This window comes from Semicossyphus pulcher, unplaced genomic scaffold (genome assembly GCF_022749685.1).
Source record: "Semicossyphus pulcher isolate SPU_LCO1_2020_fin unplaced genomic scaffold, fSemPul1.0.p SCAF_4, whole genome shotgun sequence".
NCBI lineage: Eukaryota > Metazoa > Chordata > Actinopteri > Labriformes > Labridae > Semicossyphus > Semicossyphus pulcher.
The window spans coordinates 8,687,862-8,714,140 of record NW_027211715.1 but is presented as its reverse complement, the minus strand read 5'-3'; the positions used below and the strand labels follow the sequence as shown (position 1 = coordinate 8,714,140).

General features: G+C 40.0%; 1 protein-coding gene across 1 annotated transcript in view; it reads left to right on the top strand.

Annotated features, from left to right (window-relative positions):
* mcf2l2 (MCF.2 cell line derived transforming sequence-like 2) overlaps positions 1-26,279 on the top strand; it is a 123,907-nt gene that overhangs the window by 83,424 nt on the left and 14,204 nt on the right. Inside the window, exons 25-32 of the mRNA XM_069679499.1 lie at positions 51-129; positions 8,664-8,700; positions 8,840-8,937; positions 14,241-14,336; positions 19,259-19,357; positions 23,039-23,110; positions 23,546-23,656; positions 24,441-24,550. Coding sequence (XP_069535600.1) covers positions 51-129; positions 8,664-8,700; positions 8,840-8,937; positions 14,241-14,336; positions 19,259-19,357; positions 23,039-23,110; positions 23,546-23,656; positions 24,441-24,550 — 702 coding nt within the window. The remainder of the gene's footprint in view (positions 1-50; positions 130-8,663; positions 8,701-8,839; positions 8,938-14,240; positions 14,337-19,258; positions 19,358-23,038; positions 23,111-23,545; positions 23,657-24,440; positions 24,551-26,279) is intronic.

The following is a 26,279-nucleotide window of genomic DNA, read 5'->3' as shown; positions in this document are numbered from 1 at the left end:
TGTTGCTTGATGTTCATAGTGTGTATGTATGTGTGTGTTTTCTTCCTCAGGCTTCTTCCATGGATGTGAAAAATCTGTGGGTGTCAGAGATTCGTAAAGTTCTTACAGGCCAGCTGGAGGCGTGCAGAGGTACACACACAAGTACGCATACACACACACAAACTTATACAGACACACCTATGCACTTGAGAATGTCTTCTTCCTCCGCCTATTTTTGTGCCTTTCATGAAAACTTGCATCTAGAGGATGGGCTCGTGTCTATATGGATCCATTCATCTGTTAGCTTCTGTTAGGCAGTGTACATGATGTTCGTGCTTATTAACAGATATGGTATGTAGCCTACAGGCCACCATTGTATTGGTAATAAGACATTTAACTAGCTGCTGATATTTTATGAAATGTTCATAATTCTGACTCCAGCCATTTTCCATTACAGTACATCTCATGCAAACTTGCTACTGAATGCAATGGAATTATAAAGCACATACATGTTTATCAAACTTTTTTAAATTCCTATTTAAACACTCTGATTTTCTGCTCAGTTGTCCCATTCTGGAACCTTCTGCTGCAACAACTCAATTTCTTTCTGTTATCATGAAGAATTTCTTGTCAACACCACTATCTATCAGCACATCTTGGAGTCATCCATTGCTGCAATCTGGAGATAGGCTTGTCATTCTCATGCACCCAACTGCCAAGTCAGGGAAATGTCCTTATCCTAATAGCTACTGTCAGTGAACTGCAGACAGAAAGAAAAATGTAAATTGCAACACAAAAACATAATTTGTAGTTGTAAGAAACAAGTGAAATCATCACAATGTTTTAGACTTTTCAGAACTACTTTATTTAAAGAGTCAAGACGTATACGTTTCTTAAAGTCATTCCAATAATTCAATGACCGTAAATGTCAGTGCACAGTAAAGGAGTTTCAGAACTTTATTCACTTTTTCAATGTCCAATGTCTTTCTAAGCATTGGATTCCAAATCACTGTTGCACTGCATGCATGGGAAGTTAGCATTTCTGGTTTGGTTGTAACTTGTATGAGCAGTGACCCTCAGGGAGCACATGGCAGAACAAAAGTGAAGGATATCTAATTATACCACATAGTACTACTGACACACACTGCATACTGTCAGTTTATATGAAGCATATGTAGTAGTCAACCCTGTTAAATTTCAAAGTGGTCATTTGTATTCCCAGTTACATTTTGGTGAGGTAATCGCTGTCTAGATTACATTCACAGGCATCATTTTTCTAGTGAATGAAGCAAAAAGTCTTAAACTTTCTAAACATGTTTTTTCTCACAATGTTAATGAAACAGACGTCGTCCAGGCTGCATCCAGCTGTTTTCTTTATATAGCAGAGCCTACTGTATTTAGGCAACACAGCATTGCAGTTCTTACAAAGGTTTCCAACAAACAGTGGATGATTTTATCTACCTAAAATGAATCTTCCAACAAGCCTGATCATAAATTTAGCTCTAAAGGTACTTCAGACATAACAGCTCCCCAAGAACGTGATTAAAATACTACGTGCCTCTTCTTATTAACTGCAGCAAGTTGAGATTCTGCCAAATTGGAAGTAAGTCCATTGAAAGTGGTGCCCTGCGGTTCTAAAATGGTTAGTTTTTTAAGGTTTAAGTTGATTGATTGAAAACTGCACTTAAGTAATATAGTACTGTTTCTAAAGTGTGGGTCAAATGAATGGTCAAACTTAAACCAATCTGGAAATATTGTGGTAGTATCAAAAAAAGAAGACTCACGCTGTTAGTACAAACATGCTACACACACATAGGCCCCAAAAACACACATGCACGCACAGGACTCCATGAACATGCACTAATGGAAAGTGAGGGAGCTGCACATTGACATGTGCCCCGAGCAGTGGAGGATTCTGTGCCTTGCTCAAGGACAGCTACCAGCCCCAATTCCAAGCTTGGTCCATACTGGGACTTGAACAGGCTACCCTCCGGTTCCTAAGCTAAGTCCCTACAGACTGAGCTACTGTCTACCCAAAAGAAGCAGCAACCTATATTTTATACGTTTATACGTATAAGTTGTTAATGTCCCTTCCTGCTTCCTATGTAAATGCTTACCGGTACTTCTATCAAACTTCTTACTGCAAGTGCGTAACATTGGCTTTCTATTAAAATGTGTTGTCTTTATGAGACAACCTTAGCGCCATCAAGGCCTTTAAGGCTCAAGGAAATTGTCACTGACAGTTTTTAACAGTTTTCACACATTTTAGAGTTTGACTAATTAATAAATGATTGAAAAGAATATAAAAATACTTGTTAATAAAAGGTACGACCGATAAGTGTAAAGAAAGTTCATGAACACACAGGGGTACATGTGTACTCACTATCATACACACCTCTCTTTGTGTCCCTCTGTGTCCGCTGGCTTCCATCCCCTCTCTCTCCCTGTCTGTTTCTACCTCCCTCGCCCATCTCTCTACCAGTAAGCAGTTGTCCACAGTTCCACTCTGTGGTCCTGACTGACAGGAAAACCACCGCCTGTGAGACACACACTCGGCCCATTTGACAACCTGTGTGTGTAGGAGTGGGTGTGCACCTGGCCTGTGTACACGTGTGTGTTTGTGTGCTCAGACTGACTAATAACACAGCAGCCCTGTCATGAGGCCTGGAGAGCAGAGGCTGTAGTTGGCTCTGAGGTCCAGTGCAGGAATCATATGTGTGTATACGTGTGTATGTGTGTGTGTGTGTGTGTGTGTGTGTGTGTGTGTGTGTGATTTACACCTCTGACTCAATGTGAGGAGCACAGAGGAAAGACAGAGGGAGAAAGAACGAAATTGGTTGGGGAAAAGGAGAAGGAGGAGATTGGAAGTGATGTGGAGAGAGGAGAAGTGGGTGGTGGAATGACGGGTAGAGAGAGACAAAGAGACAGACGGAGAGAGATTTTCAGGCTGGAGATGGAGGCTGAGAGGCAGCACGGAGGGAATGATGGGAGACTGAAGGGATGAACATGGAAGGAGGGAGGGGCGGGTATAAGGAGAAAAGAGGGTGAAGAAAAAGAAGTGATAGGAACTGCAGTCATTTCAGCTCTGTGTGCAGGACAGACTAAGTGATAGTAAACGTGGTGAGGAAGAGAGGAGAAGGATGTGTTTGGTTGAACCTCCATAAGAAACAAACAGCTTGAAAGAAAGTTCCACCAAAATTCCAAGTTGGGTATTCTGCCAAGTAATTCCACTGAAGGTCACTTTTTCTGGAACCTTTAAACACATCCCATCATCTTCATTATCTTATTTTTTTAGTTCAAGTGCTGTGTGATCATGAATAAAAATGTAAGGTCCTCTACTGAACTTGACCACAGAGCAAACTCTTTGACTATGACATGTTAGTCGATCATTTTCCAAGGTCAAAAATAGAACACAGATCACAGTTTTTGTGATTCAATATTGACATCACGATTGTTTATTAATTTTAGGGGGGAAAATGTTATTGTACTTTCACATTTAAAGCAATAATCGCAAAGATTTGACAGTTTTTCTTGATTGCTTTGATGCAGCAGTCAACTCAAACTCCACATTTTCAAAACAGTTAACACACAGGCCAAAACAGTGCCACTCATGGTCGAAATGACACATTTTGTTTGCGAAAGGCTCTAACCGTGCCAAAACATTTAAAATATGCAACAAAAGCAAATTTTGCCTTCAAACAACACAACTTGCAAACAAGTGTATGAGCTCTTCCAATCAACCATTACACAGTGGACAACAAAATACAAAATACAGCACTCAGTGCGAATCAGTGCACCATTGCTTGTCATTGTAGCCTATTACTGTACGTAGCTGCCATGCCAGTGCCATTTGTTGTCAAATTTGCCTTCTTGCAAAGAATTGGATCCAGAATCAGAAATGCTTTGATGCAAATTTTATTGATTCCATTGATTGTTTTTTTCAAACTGTGGCTGAAAACTGAAATACTGTAAATATTACACAAAATACATGTAAACCTAAATAAAATCTATTAGAGTATAAGAAATTAAGAAAATAAAAATAAAATCTATTACAGTAAAGTATAAAAATCTATTATTGTAGAGTATAAGAAATAGCCATGTTTTCCACATTTTCCATCACCCAGCAGTGGTTGGTCTGCCAGTGAGGGTAGGCGGAGCTAAGCAGCTGCTAAGCGGTAAGTGTTGCGAGTAAACAGTAATCTACTATGGCTGAACAAACAAAGAAAATATCGATGACTACAGATACAACTTCAAAAATAAGTTAAAATCAAAAGAAAAAGAAACAAATTCAACGCTCAGATGAAGGCAACCATCAGCGAGGAAAATCAAGAGTTACAACCGCTACGAAGGGAGCCAACCGTGGACGCCTGGTTATGAAGGAAGTGTACTCTTGAAATTACTGTAATGTAAATTAAATTGTGGGGTTTGGATGGAGAGTGTGTCACACTGTACAGCGTCACTGTGATAGATATCTGACTTGATGCTGCACAAGGCTGGCGAGTAGTGATGTTATTCCTCTTGGCCTTCATTCAATTGTCATACTGCACTTTGTGGTGTTTTTTCAGGTGGTTTAACAAGTAGGTTGTGTTGCTTTGTGGCGCTTGTAAAACAGAATCCAAAATACCCCTTTAACATGTCTTTTATCATGTTACAATATATGGCAATATCGTCTTACTGCCCATGAAATGTGTGAACAGTCTAGTTACCAATAATGTAGATACAGAAGTTACCCTCCATCTTGAGTAAACTTTTGGTGAAAACACAGAATTTAATCCAAAATCTGTCTGCATTTTGTTGTGTATTCTAATAGAGACGGAAAAGCTTGTACAATGGCAGGATCCCTCTAACACTTCACATTCAAAGTGTCTGACTGTCTGCACAGCTCTTTTCAGAGAACTTGGGGCTTTATACAAAAACATCAGATTGCCTAACCTGGAATACTTTTTTTTTGAAGCATGTGTCACCTGCTTATGAGCTGAAGCACCTTTTTTGCATTGCTACAGGAAAATAAGACAAGATGAGATATTTTTTTATTGATCTCCTGGAGGAAAGTGGGTCTTTGAAGCTAAATAATTGGAATGACACGGCAAGAAAAGGGAGAAGGGAAATTAAATGTGAAGTTGTCTTCACTCTATAAACTGCACACCTGGACAAACTACAAGAAAGCAAGCTAACAAAGACTTATATACTTTGAATTTAAAACCATGAACTCGTATTGTCATCCTACTTTATCATATTGCCTTGTCTGTTATCTGGACCTTGAGTCTGTAATAAAGTTTTAATTTGAATTATTTAAATTAATTATAACAAAAAGACACATATAATAAATATGAGGCATTACTTATTCAGTCAACCTTTCGGTGTGCTAAGTCTGCTGCATAAGGGAGACCTAGGGATTACTTACATGTATGGATTCACTCTAATTTCTTCAATCATAGCTGGGAGCATAGCCGGCACAAACACATCTTTGCTCTATTAGATCACATGGTTAAATTCAGATAAGTTTAAATTTTAACAGCCAGATTCAATAAATAAATACAGTAAAGAATTATTGCACACCACTTTGCTGCTCTCTACAGTCACCACTTTATTTCTCAATATTCTGATTGCTTTCATCACTGTTACGTTACTATTAATAAAATTCAACATTTTCCACAAATGCACAATTTAAAAACCTATCAGGAACAAAAAGGATTACACCCTTTAAGCCACTTAAGGCTTTTATTGTGAAACTTTGGGTTGAAGTGTTTCATCAACAGCTTAACAGTTTTCGGGAAAACGCTTAATGGAAGCAACTGGCAAAAATAAGTGAATGAAAAGACAGAGACAGGAACATGAGAGTGGTGTTTTTTGTACACTGATGGAATAAGTGCTGCGCAAATGCACATTATCCTGAACTTATCGGGATAATTTGAAGTCAAGTTAAAACCAGAAGGAAGTATTGAATGTGCGTTAACAGCAAATTTTAATGGGAGCAGATCAGAAGAGAAGGACATGCCTTACTCAGTTGAGGGACCAGCTAATTTGTCATTTCAAAGGCCTACTTTTCTCTGCTGTAGAAGCAAACGAATGCCCTGGCAACTCCTACTAATTAAATACTTCTTACAGTTGTTTTTAGTAGGAGTTCCCAACTTCTTTGGCTTGGGGAAAAAAAACTGAATGATGTCTAATATGCCGTCCCTTTACACAGATATGTTAACGAGTTGTAAACAGGAAGCAAAAGGTTTTTGTTTCCTTCTCAGATTTATTTTAATTTAATGTCAAACGTGGCAAATATTCAGTAATACTCACTGAAAAAAAATCCAACAAAAATATACTTTTTGGGCTCACCGCGAGGGTCAGCCCTACACTGGGTCTGTATGTGACTGACTGACTGACTGACTAACTGAGTGAGTGAGTGACATTACTTTCAGAGCCGTAGAGAGAGAGAAAGTTGCAACATTGCAATGGTGGATCATGGAGCATATTGGACCTCCACTAACGCGACTCTCTGTCTGCATGGCTCTGGATACTTTGTTTTCGGGGAGTACGCGGGGCTGCTCGTCCGCTGTCCTCACCTACGTCCGCAGCGTGCACCTGCTTTCAAACACGTTGCTGTTGGCCTCATAAGGACAGTCCTTGTAACACACTGCCCACAAAAGCGCACATTGACCTGATGCGGTCAGCCACATACTAGGTTTTGTACTAGTCTTGTTTTCTCTAATATATCCTGTTAAACATCTCAGGATCCCAGAGATTTCTCTGGCGACCCCTTTGGAGGTATAATGACCCCTAAGTGTTAAATATATAGTATAAGTATAACATGTTATACATATATGCAGAAAGTTAGAGTATGAAAGGAGTGTAAAACTGAAAAAGTGGTTCCCTGCATGTAAATTAACTGGATGACGAGCACGTTTGTCATATCCACATTAACAAGCTGACACGGTGCCAGCCAGGATGCACTCTTGTTGAGAAGAATGGACTTAGTTTGATGGCAGCTTGTGTCTGTAACTGCATTGTTACTCATCTCAGCTCCTCACTGCTGCTCTCTGCTCAGGTTCTCCTCTCAGACTGTTGTTGCCTACGCACACCTCAGTGTGACCAGCCTGTATGAATAAAACATCACTGGATCTATGATGAAAAAATATATCCCTTTTGCTGAGTACAATATTCGGAGCATGTGGAATGGCTTCATGCTGAGTCGGCACTTCTGCGACAGGTTCATTGGTTGCTTGGAACAGGAGGTGACAAGCCAGATCATTCACAGAGCTTGGTATTTCACTTATGTGAGCAATGCGTCTGGCCAAGGCTGCGCCTTACTGTCTGCACTTATTTTACTAGGGTCTTCTCCAGATTCTTTGTCACACAGCAGGCTCTGATGCAGGCCAGATTTGTTAACGTTGCATTTATGAAGCCTCTTGTTCAGATATGGGTTGATATCCAAAGCTGTATTACCACTGACTTTATGGTTGTGATGTTTCTTTGTGGTTGTAAAGCACCAGAAGGTGATTTTTATCAGCCCAGTAAACCCAGCTTACAGAAATGATGCAGCATTTTTGAAGATTTTAAGCATGGAAGTAACTCAACAAGCTTTTTGGAATCAAAGACGTCATCATTTAAGGCTGTTCTGGAGGTCAGATGCTGCAAACACAGCCTGAAACACACTGAAAATTTTCACTAACTCACAGTGAAGTTGGGTTAACAACAGCAGGCAGTTTGTAAAATCTTTGTAAAATCTGCAAACTTGTTTATTTCTGTTTTTCTTTTCACTTGTAACATCAAAAGTTAAACACGTTAAAGTCTTTGATAAATCAAATCTACCAAACATTGACATGTTAAGTCAAGTTGGAAAAACTTTAAACCCAACGTTCTGCTCTGAAGCTTTACCAACACGAATTAAAAATACTTAGTCATCTCCTGATATTATAGTCATATTGTGTATTGGTTTATTTTAACACAAATGTGAATTCAAAAACAGAAAGATTGCTCTAAGAAACATTAACCGAGCTAACAGCCCTTTTCAGATGCTAAATACAGTGCATGTTTGCTCTCTGCAGTTATCACTCTGTAAAACCCGGTACCTCTGTCCCCATTTTTAAATTCTTACTCAACATTAACTTACTCAAAAAGACTTTTCTCCCCGATGATCTAATGTCTTGACCTATGCAATTAGGACTCACCGTGTACAGTTGTAGCAACTAGCTACTATCCTGTCCTGCATGCTTCATAGCCTGCACGGTAAAATTCAGGAACACCAGCCATTTATATAACTACTCAGAGGATTAAAAACAGGAGGCAGTAGTAACCTCAACATCCTCATGTTACACTGAATACACCGCATGTGACAGTACACAATATAAGTGCCCTTGAGCGAGGTGCTGAAGAACAAAATGACTGCACAAGGCAGTAGGAGAGATATTAGAACATTAATGTAAAGGAAGGATCTTGTTCTGTGTGTTAGCCCCTAAGTATATTTTAGTTTACAATAAAACAATTGAGATACCTGAGACCGCTGTTCACTACTGTATCCAAGTAGTTCTAGAGGCTTAAAATTCACCAGACCTAAATCATTGAAGCAACAGATTAGTAGATGCTCGTGTAAATCATGTTAAACAAGCAAATAGATCATTGTGAAAGGCTATGAAGAAAGGATGTTGTCGTTGGATGGACAGTAAAATGTAACCTCCCTCTTGTGTTCACAGAAGCCAGCCAGATCAACATCTACGGAGGCCCCATGAGGTGAGAAACTCATGTCACACACTTTAGTGTTAAAAATGAACAAATCCCATAATTCAAATCTTGCAGAGGATCTGAAACCTTGCACTTTGTTGCCGAAACATGGCTTACACTCATTATATCTGCCCCTCTACTCCAATAGGCACGTGCGTAAGATGGCCCTGCGGCAGTCTGATTCATCGAGTCCAGAGTCCGGCTTCAGGAGGTCCAACCCCAGCCCAAATATGAGGCAGAAGAGAGGTGAGAGGTCACTTGTTACCTTAGAACAGACTACAAAAAACACTCTGCATTAAATCTTAATTTGGCCAGCAATCGAGAACATTTCCCATTGCCTAATGGAGAACGTGACATAATTTGTAGTAGTGCAATTATCTGTGAATAGGTTGATGAAGGCAACTATTGTTGTGTACAGACACACATACACACTCACATTCACACTCACACTCACACACACACACACACACACACACACACACACACACTATCTCGTCCAAGCCTGTATGCTGTACTATGCACAAACATGGACACACACAAACTCACACAATCTCAAAGGCACTTATCAACTCTTGCACACACAGTCAGGTCAACAGCATGCACGAATGCAGGACAGCCTCTACACACACGTGTGCGCACGCACACACACACACACACACACCTACACACACAGTCCTTGTCAACCACAGTTGGGGATAGGATAACAGTTACGATTTCACGCTTGTGAGGAAGTCTTCAGTGTTATTTTCCAGTGACTGAAAATATCAACAGTCTATCAGGGATGGTTTTGTTGACCGAAGCAGAAGTGTTTGTGTGCGTGTGTGTGTGTGTGTGTGTGTGCGTGCGTGTGAATGTAGTGAATCTAAGACTAAGTCATGGCGACAGGAGGCATCATCCACACTCATTCTAAGGGAACCACCTTGTCTCGTAACTTCCTTTTTCCTTTCTCCTATCTTTCTTTCCATCTTCCACTCCTCCCTTACTCCCTTTCTGTCTATCTCTCGCTTCCTTCTTTACAACCTTTTAAGTTCCTTCCATTAAATCAATACACAAGGAGAATACAAACCACAGTTAAACACATACAAAATGTTGTCACAAAGACTAGAAATTAAATTAAATTAACTCCAAAAGCTGCATGGCTATTCTAGGGTGCTTAAAAGTCAGCAGCCATGACCAGCCCAAGTGTACATGGCAGTCACCCTTGTATTTCCTATCTACAAGAAGTAGACAGGAAGTAAATGGGTGTTGTTTTCATTGATTCCACACTCATAATCTTTAGATTCTGACAAAGAAACAAGAAAGCTCATGATGAAACAGGAGTTTAATCAACCATTATAGATAAAGTTAATGAGTACAGCACACTACAGACAGCAGGGGGCTTGTGCTCAGTCATAAGGTTAGCTTTGATTTCATGCCTTATTGGATGGCGAGTGGCAACTAACTCAAACCTGTTGCACACCTGATGTAATGGGGTCCAGTTTAGGTGCAGATCAATAGGTGCCGACGGGTCGTTTTAGAACATTTTAATAAATCTAATGTCTCACATATGTTTCATGTATGAATTTATAAAGGCAACATTACCATTAGTGTTTTAAAGGTGTCACTTCTGCTGACTGATTTTAGATTTTGATTTCTGATTTAGATTTTACTTTAATCCTACCGCAATTTCAATGTAAGCTGATGTTTTTTATTATTGTAGGGGATTTTTTTTTTTACATTATTATGTAGTAGAAGGTTGTATATATTGAAAGGTATGGACTCAAAGATTGATTGTCAAAGTCTAAAATGATAGGGAGGGGCATTTCAAGCAAAAATACAATTCGATATTCGACTATTCTCCCCTATATAATACACAGCCATGTATCATTTCACTTACAGTGAGAATCAGCCTTTCATACTGTAAGTACTTGTTGTACACTTATGATATGCTAGTTTTACCTTCCAATGTTTGCACTTGATCATTTTCGTTTATTTTTTCCACACAGAACTCTTTGACGGCTGCATATTCCCCCGATTCTGAATCTTACAGCGCCACACCCACTTCACTGGCACCTGCCACAAATGCTTTCTTCTTCTTTTGTTTTTTAATGGTGGTTAGAAAACAGCTATCAGATGAGCTACAGCCACCATCTGGTGGTAGTACCGCATTACAACCAGGCTCCATATAGATTTAATTAAAGACTATTCGAATATTAGAAATTTATGACCCATCTCTAATAAATAAACCATACATTGTTCATTGCTCCCGTTGTATTTCCAAGTCCTCACAGTTATGAGATCTAACTAAGCCAACTGCTTTGTTCCTTTAATAGTTCTGGTTTAGCGGAACATGTTCTAAACCAAAGCAAAGCATGTTGGGGGCTACGTTGTTGCTGTGTAATGTCATGTCATTGAGCAGCCACATGCCAATCTTTCAGGCACACATCTACATTTAGTCCTATATCTTAAAAAACTCTTCCATCCAAGCAAGCCTTTCAAGCTTGTCTACAAATCTAACCGACGTAGAGTGGAGGTTTTCTCTGAGTTAATGTACCTTCATTCTTTCTCAAAATTGATCCAGATATGTTCTGTAAGACCCACCGATTATGAAAACCTTTAAAACATTTCAGAAGCCCTTTAAAAACAGTGAAGGTGTACATTTCTTTGGGCAGTTTTGTTCAAAAGAAGCTCTTAGTATCCTTGTGCATACTTTGTGTCTCTTATTTCTTTGTGCATTTTTCTGACATTCCACACCTCCTTTTTCTCAGAATTGGATTTGCACACTACGCACACACACACACACACACACACACACACACACACACAATCCCCACTGCTAGTACAAAGGTAAAGGTTAGGGGTAGCTGACAGCGGCTGTTGTTTTTGGTCTCACCCCTCTAATGGGTGTCTGGCTGCTATTATGAAACCAACTGTCCAAACCCATACCTGTCTCCTCTCATCCACTCACACTTTCTTTTCTTTTTTTGTCTCTCTTTTCCTCCTCCGCCTCTTCCTCTCTCTTTCTGTCAGCCTTTCTTACACTTTTTCCTCTCCGTCCTCTCTCTCTACATCATCGACTGCCTTGTGTTCTCTCTTTCTCCTCTCCGCTCCTTTATTCTTCTTATCAAACCATCTTCTCTCCCCTCAGCGTGCTCCATTCTGCCTCCTCACTCTTTTCGCCTTCATCTTATCTCTCTCCTCACACTGTTTGCTTCTGAAGATGATGTGTTATTGGTTAAAAATTATAGCGCTGTTTGAGTTTAGCTGTATGCTGTGAATTTTCTCACTCCCCCCCACAAACACACCACACTGAGCAGACAGAAACACTTTTCACTGAGATCTCAGCGCCGATCAGCTGCTTCCCACTGATGATTCACACACACACGTGCATCCTTGATGTGTCGGTATTTGTCAGATTATTCAGGGGGTGTTGCACCCGGCATGTGACGCTGTGTGTTTGTCTAAAAGGCGTTAATTCCTCAGTCTGGTGAAAAAGCAGGATTTTAGACTCATCAGTCATTTACATCTGAGGTTAAACTGTGATCTGCATCTGGATATATTACAGCAAACAGTGCAATTAGATCCTGTCTCAGGTGCTAAAGGTTATAAAGTACCTCATTTGCCCCCTTGAGCTGTGTGTCACAGCCACTGAAGCAGCGGCTGTCAAATCAACGAACCTTTGCCTCCCTTCACATTTCATTACCAGTTGCATGTGTAATTTTAGACTTCTATTGCACGCATAAATAGAATCCGGGAAGACATTGATATACATCTAGATAAACAAACAAGTCTGGTTTTGTGTGTTAAATGAGTTATTGTGTTATGTTGGAGCCAAATGCTGCCAAACATTACAGCATCGTCATGTTGCTGCGACTTCCCGAGCTCTAAGAATGATTTATATCCCTGTGTTTAAGTAAGTTAACATTAGCAAAATAGTCCAGATATTTTCATTGCTGTTGCAGTGGTGTTTGTATGCAGCTGGTGTTGCACGATTGTCAGGGTTTGGAGTCTGGAGTAAGGTGGACGTGACATTTGAATCCTTGAAGAACTTCAAGTCTCGAGTTATTTTGGAAAGACAAAGTGGAGTCTTTAGTTATTCAGACTGTCTGAAGCTTGTCAAAGCTGAGACATGTCAAAGTCATGTCTTTAGTCTTTAAAGCAAGTCTGAAGTCAGTTGAAGACAAGTTTAAGTCAAGTATTGAGTCTGTCAGAGCAAGTCTCAAATGTATAAGTTGATCAAGACAAGCCCAAGACCAAACTAAGCTAGTTCTGTCTGTGAGCATTGTGTCTGAATGTGTCAGAATATGCTTATGTTTTTCCACATGGCTTGTGTTTACTTCCCTTTAAAATGAAAGTTAATTGAACAAATTTAAACACATGAATGCTTGTCTATGCTTGTGGCAGAGAGAGAGAGAGAGAGAGAGAGAGAGAGAGAAGGATGAGGCAGATAAACTTTATCTGATCATGCAAACCTGCTTGAACTGTTAACTAGGCAGAATGTTCCCCCACTGCGATGTCACTTTGCCCTTCAGCCCAGACAGAAAGACACCTAGATGGATAGTAAGAGCAGGAATAGATGGGTCACTCTGATGTTCAATTTAAAATACTGAAAGGCTGAGAGAGTATTTCACAGTCACCTTATATGAAGTAACGTTCACATGGATGAGCAGGAGGTTGCAATGGATGACTTTCAGTATTGGCCAGACAGTGACAGCTCAAAAGTTACTACAACCGCAAACCGATGACTGTATATATAGATGGATGACGGGTCTCTATCTGCTCTCATTGTACGAAATTGAAGCCAAAATAGCTCCTGTGATAGGCGCTGCCATCTTGCCATCAGAGCTGTCAATCATCCTTTTTACAGCATCAAATAACTAATTAAAAATAAACTTGTTAGAGAAATGAACACTTGGATGTAAATCTTCATGATAATAACTAATTATAATGACAGAAACCATGTTTGAGAAAAATGTATTTGGCATGTATTTTGATTTTATAGTTTGACTCATGTCCCATCTGTTAACATGGAGGAGGCGGGCTTTATGACCTATACTGCAGCCAGTCAGCAGGGGGCGCTCGAAATGTTTTGGCTTCACTTTTAGGGAGCTGTCATGCCATCCATCTTTTTATCCAGTCTGTGCCTCAAACATAAAGAGCTGTTGTTACCTTGTGAATAAACAATGTAACAAACTATGGTGGGAAATTGGGTATGTTTTGGCTACGAGGTTGGCTACATAAAATGAACTTTGCACACATTTGTATGTGCTTACAATGATGTGGAATACCACAAACTAACCACAACACGCTGACTGCAAATGCATAATCCCCAAAACCAGCATTAAAACCTTCCATCTGGGAGACAGGCAGCGTGTCACTCTGAGAAACAATCCTGCCATCAACTGCTACTTTCTGAAAAAGAATTGTTTTGACATTGGTCCTGAAACTTTTGCACCAATTTTGGCACCCATATAGAACATTTTCAAACAACACTCAAGGCCTACTCTTCTTCATCTTCTTCTTCTTTGCCTGCTGCACTAACTCCTGCTCCCTCTTGCTTTCCCACTCAGTCGATGCTTCAGCCAGCCAAACAGGCCACTCGGCTGCTAACGCTAGGAAACGCTTCACGTTGCAGGGGCTTTCCAACAGGAGGTCTCTTCCAGCAGGTAATGGCACCATGTGACCAATGAAGTGCTCGTTTATGCCACCTTTATCATGACCATCATCACTGGCATCTTTGTATTCACTTCATCCATTCCTGCCATCATCATCATAATTGTCATCATAATCACCATCACCCTGAGCAGCAGCAGCATCTTCCCTGTCTCTGTCCTCTCTCGTTTCATCTTCACTCTCCAGTCACAAAACAGCTGCTGCCCTCTCCTTTTTACCCCTCCTTGAAAGTTATATAATTTTTTGTCAGTGTGTATCTCGTTGTTGTCGGGCAGATCTCTCTGTGCATCCCAGCGCCTGCGATGTCTCAGCATAATAAAAGGCCACATCTCCCTTTACTCCCCTTTCTCGGCTTTTATCTCTTCATGCCAGTATCGTCTGCATCTGGCCGCACTAAAGCAAGGGAACTGTGATTTAGGAAAGAAAAGGACAGGGTACTGTTGAAGAGACACCGTCTGAATACAGGGAGACTGGAAGAGATAGACAGTTCTACAGAAAGACGGAAAATAAGCCAAAGTACCGTCAGTGGCGACAACACGGCAAAAATCTGCGTTGCAGCACTGCGCTAAATGTCACCATCTAATGTTCAGGCCCTCTTGACATTTGGAAGAGCATTAACATTTTTGGAGGAGGACAGGCCTTGATTTCAGGTTCTGCTTTCCATGTTGTAGCATTTCAGCGAGTTTTCAAGACACTCATACTACTAATGAGACTGATAAGTGAGGTGGGGGAGGGGCGGGGTTACAGGTAATGGAGTCAGTTCACTACACTGGCAAAGATGTTCCGATCAAGCTACAGTTAACAAACTGCAGAAGAAAATCCGAGTGGAATAATGGTACGTTTTCAAATGTTAGCCTCTGTTTACCTGCTGCAGACAACAACTATTTCGGGAGGAAGTTTATAGACATTTACACTGATGTTCAGTATTGTGAATATTATATATTATATTTAAGATTCCAACTCATTTTACCACTACAACATATCAAATTCTTCCCTTTTAAACACTGTGTTTATCTGAGATGTTTTCATGGTCTCTATAGTGCTCTGGGAAAAGACACATATTGCATAACTTTAACATCTGCGTTATAATTCTAACTCTGTTTCCCCCTACGTCTAAAGATGAAGGCAAAATGCAGAATAATGGTTTCAATGATCTGCTCTTGTTTCACATTAAAAGCCGTCGACCAAGTGAAGTGGCATTACCCCTTATTGTAGGTTTTAAATACCAAACTTCTGCAGATACGAAATGGAGGTTGATACTCATATACTGATGTATTTAGTGTAAATGTGCAGGCAGACAGAAAAACATGGCCAATAAAAGGTTTATATTCTTACTTTTTACAAGTTTTGTACCAAGAACTTAACTTGCCTGCTTATAGCCCCGACCTTTTCCCACCCTCACCTCTTGGATTAACTGGAGCACCGACTGTGAGCCCGGCCTTATCACCCAAAATAAGTGTTGAACCTCGCTAATGCTCTTGAGGCTGAATGGGAGTAAATCCCTGCAGCCAGGTTCCAAAATCGGGTAAGAAAGTCTGACCCAGAAGAGTAGAGGCTCTTATAGCAGCAGATTAATGTCTGTGCTTGTGAAATGATTGCATCCTCTCCTTTTTTTTTTACAAGCTCTACTCAACTTTACTTTCTTGGAAGTCATACTAGTACATTTCTTGTTTTGTTGTTCACAGCAAATGGTACTAACTCACTGAGCGTAATTGCGACTGAGTGAAACAGCCACGTTTCCACTGTGTTTGAGTCTTTTAATACGACAACATTACTTACCTTAAAGGAGCAATTCGCCCCTGGAAAAAGCCACTGTCAGTCAAAGCTGGTGTTCTTTGTAATCGGTAGAAGCATTAATATTTGAAATTGGCAGCACAGCTCTGAGGAAAGTTGTACAAACAGCTTGTGGTTTCGCCCACTCTACATTCCTACAACACCCAGCATGCATTGCGCCCTTCCCCTCAACCAAACTTAACAACAAAGAGTATGTAGTGTCGTTAGATTTTCAGGTGCTCTGTATACAAACAAAGTTATTGATGAATAGACTTACAGTCGAGGGGGTGGGTTTTTATAATGGCATCAAAAATGTTGAAATCTATAATAAATCATAATGTTGTAAAATATAAGATATAATGTAATAAAAAAAAACATGTTTAGGTATTAGCCCACTATAACCTTGGCTATGTAATACCAAAACAAGTACGAAGTACTGTCTGCTACGTTTGCAAGCAAGACAAGCTGCTCTCAGCCGTATCATGGAGAGGAAATGAGGCGATAAATACTTCATAATAGCTTCCAGTTTCTGCAAGAAGCAGTCTGGACCATGGGAAATTTGGTCTTCTAGGCTGATTCATAAAACCTGCCTGATCTTTTATATTGGCCAAAAAAGTCTTCATCATCTAAAAAGCTGTTTCCTTTTTTTGCAGACTGAACTCATAACACTGTCATCTATTGGTAAAGTTGTTCTATGTCAATAATAGACCATAAAGAACGGTACATTTCTTATTAAGGTAGTTTAATTGAATCCTAATACCAACCCTGAACCAAAGCTTTAATAAGGAACTCATCAGTTGTAAAAATCAATGTATTTATGTTAGCTGCTCATACAGTACAATAGCCACATACAATTGCAGTCATGCCGTATATGCACACTCTGTTACCACTGTCCAGAGTGTTGAATGTGCTGTCTGCTGTATGAGATGGAAATCAATGCCGAGTCGATGGCAGGTGGTCTTCTGCAGAGTCGACTCACCATTAACAATAGAGCTCTCTGCAGCTTCCTGTGCTTCACTGTCAGCTCAATAAGCCCCACATGTTACATCACTGAAGAGAGAATGAAACCGCAGGCCACTCAGTCTGTGACCCGCAAGCACTCTGACTTTCACACCAGGGCACAGTGACACAGCGTTCTGACTCAGCAGTGACACGGAGCTAGAGCTCAACCTGCAGGTTCACAAGATGTTTAACCCCAGTCATTTACATGGAAGTCACCGGGTGTGAATGTCAATTAAAGGAAGAGGTCCTTTAAGAGAAGTGAAAGCTGCTCCGCTGTTGTGTTGCAGCGTGTTGCGTCAGATGCTGAAAAGTCACATTTATTTAATTAGTGATGTCTGACAGCTATTTATGTGATGCCTAATACTTTGTCCTGACTTTGAAACTCGAATGTGACTCATCCTTTTGACGTCAATGAGCTTCACACACAAAGTAAAATCTTAGCAAGAATTTTTCAGGACATATTTTCTTCAGCATGGAGTCATCGTCTTTATTCTTTCTAGTTTTAATCTGTTAACATTTATATTATTAAAAGGTTGTTTTAAGTTTATATACTTCAAGCATATAATGATAGGCAGCCGTGTTAGTCCTGTACTGAAGTCTTGATGAGTGTGGTATTTGCTGATAAGATAAGATAAGATAGAACTTTATTAATCCCTAAGGAAATTATAATGACGCCTGACAGCAGGTTTGTTAAGGGGCTAAAGGTGTACTAGGTTTTAATCCGATCTGCCCAGGGGAGGGAGAGCAGTGGAGCTGTTTGCTTCTTTGACATTAGCATATAGCAGGTCCCGTGTTTTACTGTCTCTGGTCTTACAGTCCACAAACTGCTTGAAAGTATGCAGGGTGGATGTCAATGTTATGTGGTTAAAGTCCCCGGAGATCGCTCTGATGGCATTAGGGTGCAGGGTCTGTAAGCTCACCGTCCCGCCGAGTTGATGATGTCCGCAGCCTGCAGTGCATCAGCTGTGGGAGAATGTACACAACAGAGACGATAGCCTGGGAAAACTATTTGGGCAAATAAAATGGACGGAGACTTACAATGTCCGGGCTGCTCACACGTTCTTCAACAGTAATGTGTCCAGGGTTGCGGCACTTGTTGTTCACGTAGAGAGCGACTCCTTCTCCCCTCTTGTTGACGCTCTCACTGCAACTCCCCATGCACCAACTGAAAGCCGGCTAAACTCACAATAGAGTCCGGTATGTTTTCATGCAGCCATGTTTTCGTGAAGCTCAGAGCAGATCCCTCATGAAACACACTCTCGCTCCTTGTGAGTGATGTTAGCTCTTCAATCTTATTCACAAGTGCTCTTACGTTTCCCATAACGATAGAGGGAAGGTACGGTCGGTATCCTCAAGTGTCACCATGTCTGTTGTTTACAACTGCTGGGGATCGAACCTCTGACATTCCAAATGAAAGATGACCAACTCTACCCCTGAGCCACAGCTGCCCCATATCTCTGGACTAAGGTTAATGCTGCTAACCAAATACAGACAAAGATAGAATTTCTTTTTAACGTTAATTTTTTGTTGCGCTTTTACATGTCTGGTAATTCTAGTCTTTAATGTCCAGCTTACAATGCTCGAAAGACATTGTGGTAGATCAGCAAATATCACATTTGTGCAGAAACAATCTAGCAGTTCACAGTCCTGTATAAACTCTTTGAATAGCAGACCGTACAGCAGTGCATTTCCTTGTAATAGCATGAAGTTCAGTCTTGACTTGGAAACAGTTGAACCAAAAAATAATAAGTGAGTAATAATGAGTTGTCAGTTGAGATTGATAAGTCGTCATCTCATGACTTCGGCAAACTTCATCCCCTGAAAACTCAGATTAAAGTTGTACTGTAAGTTAAAGCTTGATTTGTTTTCATGTCAAAGATGTCTTTTTGCTTTGTTTATCTTACACTGTTTCAGCCCATTTCTTGCTTCCTCGTTCCATTCGCTTGAGCTGTTGTCTTTTTTCATGGATTTCACTCGTCTCTTTTTAAAACAGTTTGCAGATTTGTCCATCCTGCTCTGCTTCTCAATTTTTTTCTCCCTTTCCCTCCCTTTATTCCGTTCTGCTGTTTCTGCCTCTTCCTTCCTCCCTGGTCTCTCTTCATGTCCCTTCCTTCTTCCTGACGCCTCTCTCCGACTATAGAGCCTGCTGCTAAGGAGGCAGATCCCCCCCGCCGCTTCTCTCTTACCTCCTCTCTTGCCTCATCTTCTTCCTCCTCCTTCGCAACGAGACGCACAAAAGGTATCTGATATAACATCCTAAGTCCTTCTGCCTCCATCTCTTGCTATTTCTATATTTTCTCCATTCTGTCCAAATCCACAGCTCTTACAGGAAACTGATAAATGTGCATATACTGTACAAGGATTTGTGCTGATAAACAGGAGGAAAACCTTAGTTGATATATAGTTTTATTCAGTGGCAAAGGATTGAAAAAAAGATGGGTATATAAAGACATTTAGCCAGATGTTATAATGCAAAGAGAAGCCTGCTACATTTGACACTTCTATTAAAAAAGACCCACAATCATGTTTGCTAATACATATCCCATAGTTCCCGATACTTACACAGGTACAAGGTGAATGCACTGGGCTCCACATGCCGGTGTTTATTGTGCAGGGTATGAAACAACAATTAAGTGAAGCTACAGGAAGTAAATCAATTAATCAAAATAATTTGAAACTTGAAGCTAGTGTTTAAAAATAGGGTCACTTGGAGAAGCTGAGAGATTACAGCGCCTGTTTCATGAAACTCAGCAGAGATGTGACTAAATTTTTAGAGTGAAATCAAATTTTGTAATTCACTGAATGAATGTGCAAATACAATGTTTATTGTATATCTGGCAATACTAATTTTATTTAATTTAAAGTGAGTTTCATTTCAATAAATGTCTGATAAGTCACTATCTATCGCCAAATGAGGTAACACAATGGTGATTGAGCCTATGGCCAACTGATGAAAGCCTTTGCATTAGCACTATATATTATTATAGACTAGGTGTCTGGTGCGACTTTCTCAGAGAAAAATCTCAAGTGGTGCTCAGTTAGTGACACGTTTTTCATCACCCAGCAGAGAGGGTAGGCGGAGCTAACGCAGCGTAAAGCTGTTTTTCCGGTATCTGCAAGCATTGTGAGTAAACGGTAACCTTTAGGGCTGAACAAACAAAGAAAAGATCGATGACTACAGATACAACTTCAAAAATAAGTGAAAATCCAAAGAAAAAGAAACAAATTCAACACTCAGATGAAGGAAACAGTCTAAAAAAGGAAAGCGACCGTGGACGTCACATGTGACACTGTTTGGATATCTGGGAAGTGTGCTCCCGTAATTAACGTTTCTTGCCATTGGTGCCACCAATTGAGATTTCAACTTAAAATTATGATATCTCTGCTGCTGTGTCATCTCCTTTGGCTATCAGTGACACTCATTCAAAATCAGACAGCAAAATGCAGTACACCCCAAACAAGCCTTGGTGTGTTTGGTGTTTAAAAACACACATTTGTTATTTTGAGCGTGCCTCCCTTTTAAAAAAAAGTGCTGCTATAAGCAAACTGTACCTCAGCCTAGTCCTTATTTTTGACACCCGCTTTGATGAACTGATGTGTGCCCTTGAATTGTAAAAGCTAGAAACAACTTTGTGTCGAGCTGTCAATCAAAGTTTGGCCAACCCACTCTGGGGTTAGAAGTTAAAGGATTCTTAAATCTTTAATTACCTTTTTTCTTCTTTTCTCTTTAAATAATTAAACGTTGATTACTCTCACACAAAAGTTGGTTATGCAAGAAGTCTTTGAACAGCATATATGGTCTTTGAAGTCTTACTAAAGACGCCATTAGTCAGACACCATTTCCATAAATGTACAGCAAGGTATAAAGAGAATATTTTGGAGGGTTGTGTGCTTGGAACAGATGTATACAACATACATGTAATATTTAATATGAGGAGGGTTAAAGCCAAACTTCTCATTAAAAGATTAAAAGCAATAAATACTTGTAGCTGCATACATTCTCAGGTCAGTCATGACCGAAACATACACTCAAATGGATTCTGCAGTGAGAAAATCATGTTTGTGTGTGAAAAGTGGAAGCAAAAAAACCCATAAGCATTTTCTTATTACCTTCTCCCCATTTACTGCTCTTTGAAATGTATGAGATGCATAGAGAAAGTCAAGCCTTTCCCAAGAATGAAAACAATGTTAAAGGAGAAAAAATGGCTGCAAATGAGTAGACATACATATTCTTTTTAAGACACAGTATGGAAATTAGAATTTTGATAAGCTGACATTTGGAACGTAGGGTGACATTCAAAGTGGCACCAGAAGTGCAATTTACTGCAGGAATACAGGTGAGAAGTTCATTTTCAAACCAGGCAGGGGCAGCGGAGGAATTAAAAACACCAGAAGAGCGCTATTGAAGTTTTCCCTTCAACTATTTCCACTCGGTCTGTTCTCGGTTGTTATTGTATTTCCTTTGTCCTGCATGCAGGCGAGAATGTTTCAATAACTTTCGAGCGCTGAGAGTGCTGCAGGTCACATTGGCTGTAAAGTGTTCGCTGGAGTTGGGAAAGTGGATGTAGCTTTTTGGCCTCTGATTTTAATTCGTATCCACCCTGTGTGCTGATAGCAGGAACAGATCTTAAACTCCATGAGTAAAAGAGAAAGTTGCTGCAGCAGCATGGGGATTCTTAATCTCAAACTTGGTAATCTCACTCACAACTGAGCTTTTAAAAAAATTACCTGTTATTTAATTTGTCCTCTTAATCTACATATGACCTTCATCTTACATTTACAAAACATTATATCCACAAGGTTAATTGGCCTTTTACATAGAAGTCATTTTGGCATGTCACAGGAGACCTACAGAAGAAAATACTAATGATGAATTCCATTACTCTCGTTTCAGGGTTCTTGCATTGTGCCTGATGGCATTATTGTTGCCAGAATGAGATGTACTACTATTACAAGTCCTAGAGATCTACTTCTGAAATCTGGGAATAAAAAAATGTTGCAAAAAATAAAGGGAACAAGTAAAAACAGCCTTCATGCATTTGTGCATTATGGCCTAACATTTGAATACATCCTCCAGTCACTTAACCGTTACACGTCCCGCACTGCTTGTTTTAGTTTATGTATCATATATACATAAGAAAAATGAAAATTTTTCTTATGCAATTTTTCTGACAGCAATTAATTCAAAACTTTTGTGCAATTGAACTCAAGGAAATCAAATCTGTTGAAACTAAAAGATACTTGTAAGAGTTAAAACAGTCTTTTCACACCTTGTAAGCCTAAAAAATGTTCTCCTCACTAAAATACATATTCTTTCTTTTATGCCACCTTCTTACAGTAAAAATATCCAGCAAATGCTATATTAACATCAAGTGAGAAATTATCAACGCCTTGACACTTTTCACTTTGTTCTCGCACTGCCAGACTATATAAAGCAGGCAGCATGACTTCCATGTTCTATTATATAATAAACTTAAGGAGAGTCTGGCTGCTTTGAGATTTGAGAATTGATGATGAGCCCCAGTCCTCCAACACTTATGATTCATTAAGCAACTGGGGTAAATATACAAGTGCAAAACAAAGGTTGTAAAATCACTCATGCAGCCTTTAAGAGCATCAAGAATGCTGTTTTTCTTGATATCATTTTTCACTTCATTATTGTTCTCCAGCAGAGCCACCACTTCCTGTGTGTACTAAGTAACATGATGAAAATGTGGGCTCTTTTCATATAACGGTCTGAATAAAGTCACAAGAAACATTCTCCAAGCTGACAGCCTTTATTTCAGCAGATAGAAGCTCAGGAGGAGAGATTGATTTCATGTATCAATGTGGCTGTAAAATGTTGTGGTTTTGGGTTACTGTTGTGTGTAATGTTGGTATCTAACTAAACCTGTGGTTACATGTGATTTCCCCTGGCCAGGTCCGCTCTCTGCTAGCATAAAGAGCAAGAGACACGAGATAAAGAGTGATCCCACTCCGTTTGGTTATGAAGGTACATGAACATGCAAAGATGTGACGTGCAGGCTCCGAGCATGCAGGGCCTTTAAGCCTGTTATGTCCTTTAGTTATTTTTTTGTGGATGATGTTTGGTATGTGTGTATTGGTTTTATGTGCTTGCTCACCTTCTGTACTTTTTGCCTGCTGTGTTGACTTGTGTTGTGATTTGTGATGTGATTTGACAATTCAAAATGCATGAGAACCAACAGAAAAGACGACATGTTTCTAGATTTGTAGTTTTGTGTCGGTGAGGGGTTTGTGGGTTTCTTGGCTCGTCGACCACCTGGTTCATTTCTGCATGAGTAGAGTTGCACTTATCTCGACTAGATATCATTTTGTTGACTTATTTTCAAAATTGTGGTCGTGTTCAATGATGTTGAGTGGTGATGGTTATAGAAAGGATAGTACAAAGCGTTTGGCTTCCCTGCAGATACTTTGCGTGGTGCTATGGCTGCAGTCAGGAAACGTCAGAGCATAACTAACAGCAATGCTACTGCTGCTGCCGTCACCTCAGCTGTCCCTAGATCCACCTCCCAACCAGGTAACTGCAGAGGAGGACTCATCTTCTCCTACAGCCCTTTGTAAACGTTTACAGCCTTCCTTTGTTGGTGGATATGATTTCAGTTCATGTGTTGATACATTTCTTTTGGGTCTGGTCCGTCTTTTATTTTATATTGTTACTTTTTTTCTTGATTCTCTGTTGTGTAACTTCATCTTCCTGCAGCAGAAATGCTTTCTACCTTCAGACTGGTCTCAAAGAAATTGTTCTGTCTTTCGTTAGTTGCAAAGTGATTCATATGATGTAACGCAGTGACCTTTAATCTTTATCTCTAAAAGGAGCAGCAACCCAGCCAATAGCTCTTGAATCCTATTGTTGTATTGGTCTAAGAGTCTTCCATACACTGTGTTACAATCATTGACATGTATCAGAAGAGGTGTGATATGAAGGAAACTTGTGATGATGTGTGGATTATGGGCTGGATCAGCACCTATTGGAAAAAAAGACTATAAACAAGATTAAGAAAGAGGGAATGTCCGCCTATGTAGATTTGGATAATCACCAAACATTGCTTTAAAAAAAGGCTAAGTAAGCAGTATATGACATTTTTAAACATGTTTTCAGTGTGTAAGAAACTTGAAGATGCTTAATTATTGCAAAATGTCTCATAATGCTTTCATGATAATGTTAGACAAAACACTTAACTTCACAGTAACTTTGCTTCGCTTTCAGTGAATGTTGCTGTCATCTGCCAAGAGGAATATTAATCTCCCTCTTGTTTACAAATGCATTTCTGTGCTTAATAATGTGTATTGGTTCCCCTCAGGCTGGGCCCAGCGGCGTCTCCCTTCCATGGACACAGACGACTTTGAGACAATCCCCTCCAGTGCAGAGGAGTCCTCCAACTCCTCGGAAGAGGAAGGAAACAATAAAAATGTAGGTAACACTCAAGATTGCAGCTCACTTCAGAGAGAAAATGTAAGAACATTTAACCTACATATCACTTGGAGTGTTACCAGGCCTTCAAAAATGTATTTAAAAATACAACTGTGCTTAACCCAAAGGTACAAATCATTTTATTCTGAATTAAAACAAGACATGAGTTCATTACCGCTCAAAATTGTCAAACTTTGCCCCAAATGAAAAATGTAGCTCGCCCAGACCTGTTCATGTCCTGCTGGGAGACGTTAGCCTTCTCCATAAATCATCACATTCTACAATCACTCACCGTCCCTCGACAGCTCTCCACTCATCCATCGTTTCCTCTCCACTCAAGCTTCACTTTCACCTCTTTTCTACTAAATCCCCTTCTGATCCCCCCGTTAGAGGACCCCTCCACTGCTTAATTATTTCCCTTGGACATGTGTCTCATTAGCAGCAGGCGCTGAAGACTTGACATTTAAGAAACGAGAGAGGAGAGACAAAAGACAGGGAGGATTATAGCTGCACAGGTCTGCTGGGTATGGGAGCCTTTCCACGTCCATTATAATCTGTGTGATGTACAGCAGAGAGACACACTATCACACAAGCAACACACTGAGAATGAAGGTTGCGCACACATGCACACACACACACTCTTTCAAGGAATTATCATTTTTGCATAATTCTATAGATGCCAGATTTAATTATTTGTGATGAAAATGAAATGTAAATCCTGTCTGTGGATGCAACTTGCAGACAATTAAAAAGTAAATTAGCAAACACCAAACTTTCTGTTGTTTATGGATGTAATAAAAACCTCATCTAAACTGTAAAAAAACATCCCAAAATCATTATGCTTGTCAAAACTACAAAAGCAGTTCAGCTTGTTGGGTACAAATCTTTTGGAATCTCTTAAAATAGGATTTGTGAGACAGTTTGTTGCTATTTTAACTCAACAGTCAAAAAAATACACTCTTCCATTGAGCGCTCCTTCAGAGGACCTGCCCCTCAAATACGATGCGATAAACGACTTCCAGTCAAGACTTCCTTTTCCGCGTGCTGCATTGTTTACAGAAAAAGAAACTTCTTGTGATTTACTTTAATTAACGGGTCTTACCTTTGCCGAAATTTCAACATCAGATTAGTAAAAAGTAAAAATGCAGACTTTGTCAGGTCTGTCCTCAAGAGGAGAAGATAACTAAAATGTTCTTTTTTTGAACGGAGGTCGGATCGATCATATCTGATGCATTCGAGGAAGTCGGGAAATATAAACGCTGAACAGCTCTCGTGACGTCAAGTGAATTTATCTAGTTGAATTTTTGATCTATAACAAATTGTCAGCTGAAGCACGCAGATTTCTGTTTACAGAGATTAATAGGAAGGTTAAAGCATTGTCAGATGACGGCTTATGGGAGCCGGGACGTCATTACGGTGCATTACGTTCCACCTGCTTTTGCTGTTTTTCCTGCATATGCCAAAATGTGTATAATATTACTCCAACTACAAGCGTTGTACAAACGGAAACCAGAACACTTGCGATCCCTAAAATCCACGTCCCTGCCTACAGATTCTCCATTTCTATGTAGATCTGTAAATAGGAATAGTCCCAGGGTAACACCTCTTTCTAAGATTCAGCAAGCGAGTGAACTTTAGTGGAGGGAGTGTGTAAAAACTTTCTAGATATTCTATGAGCAATGCTGCAGTTGATGGGTTAGTTTTTAATATTGCTTGTGATTCCCCTGTC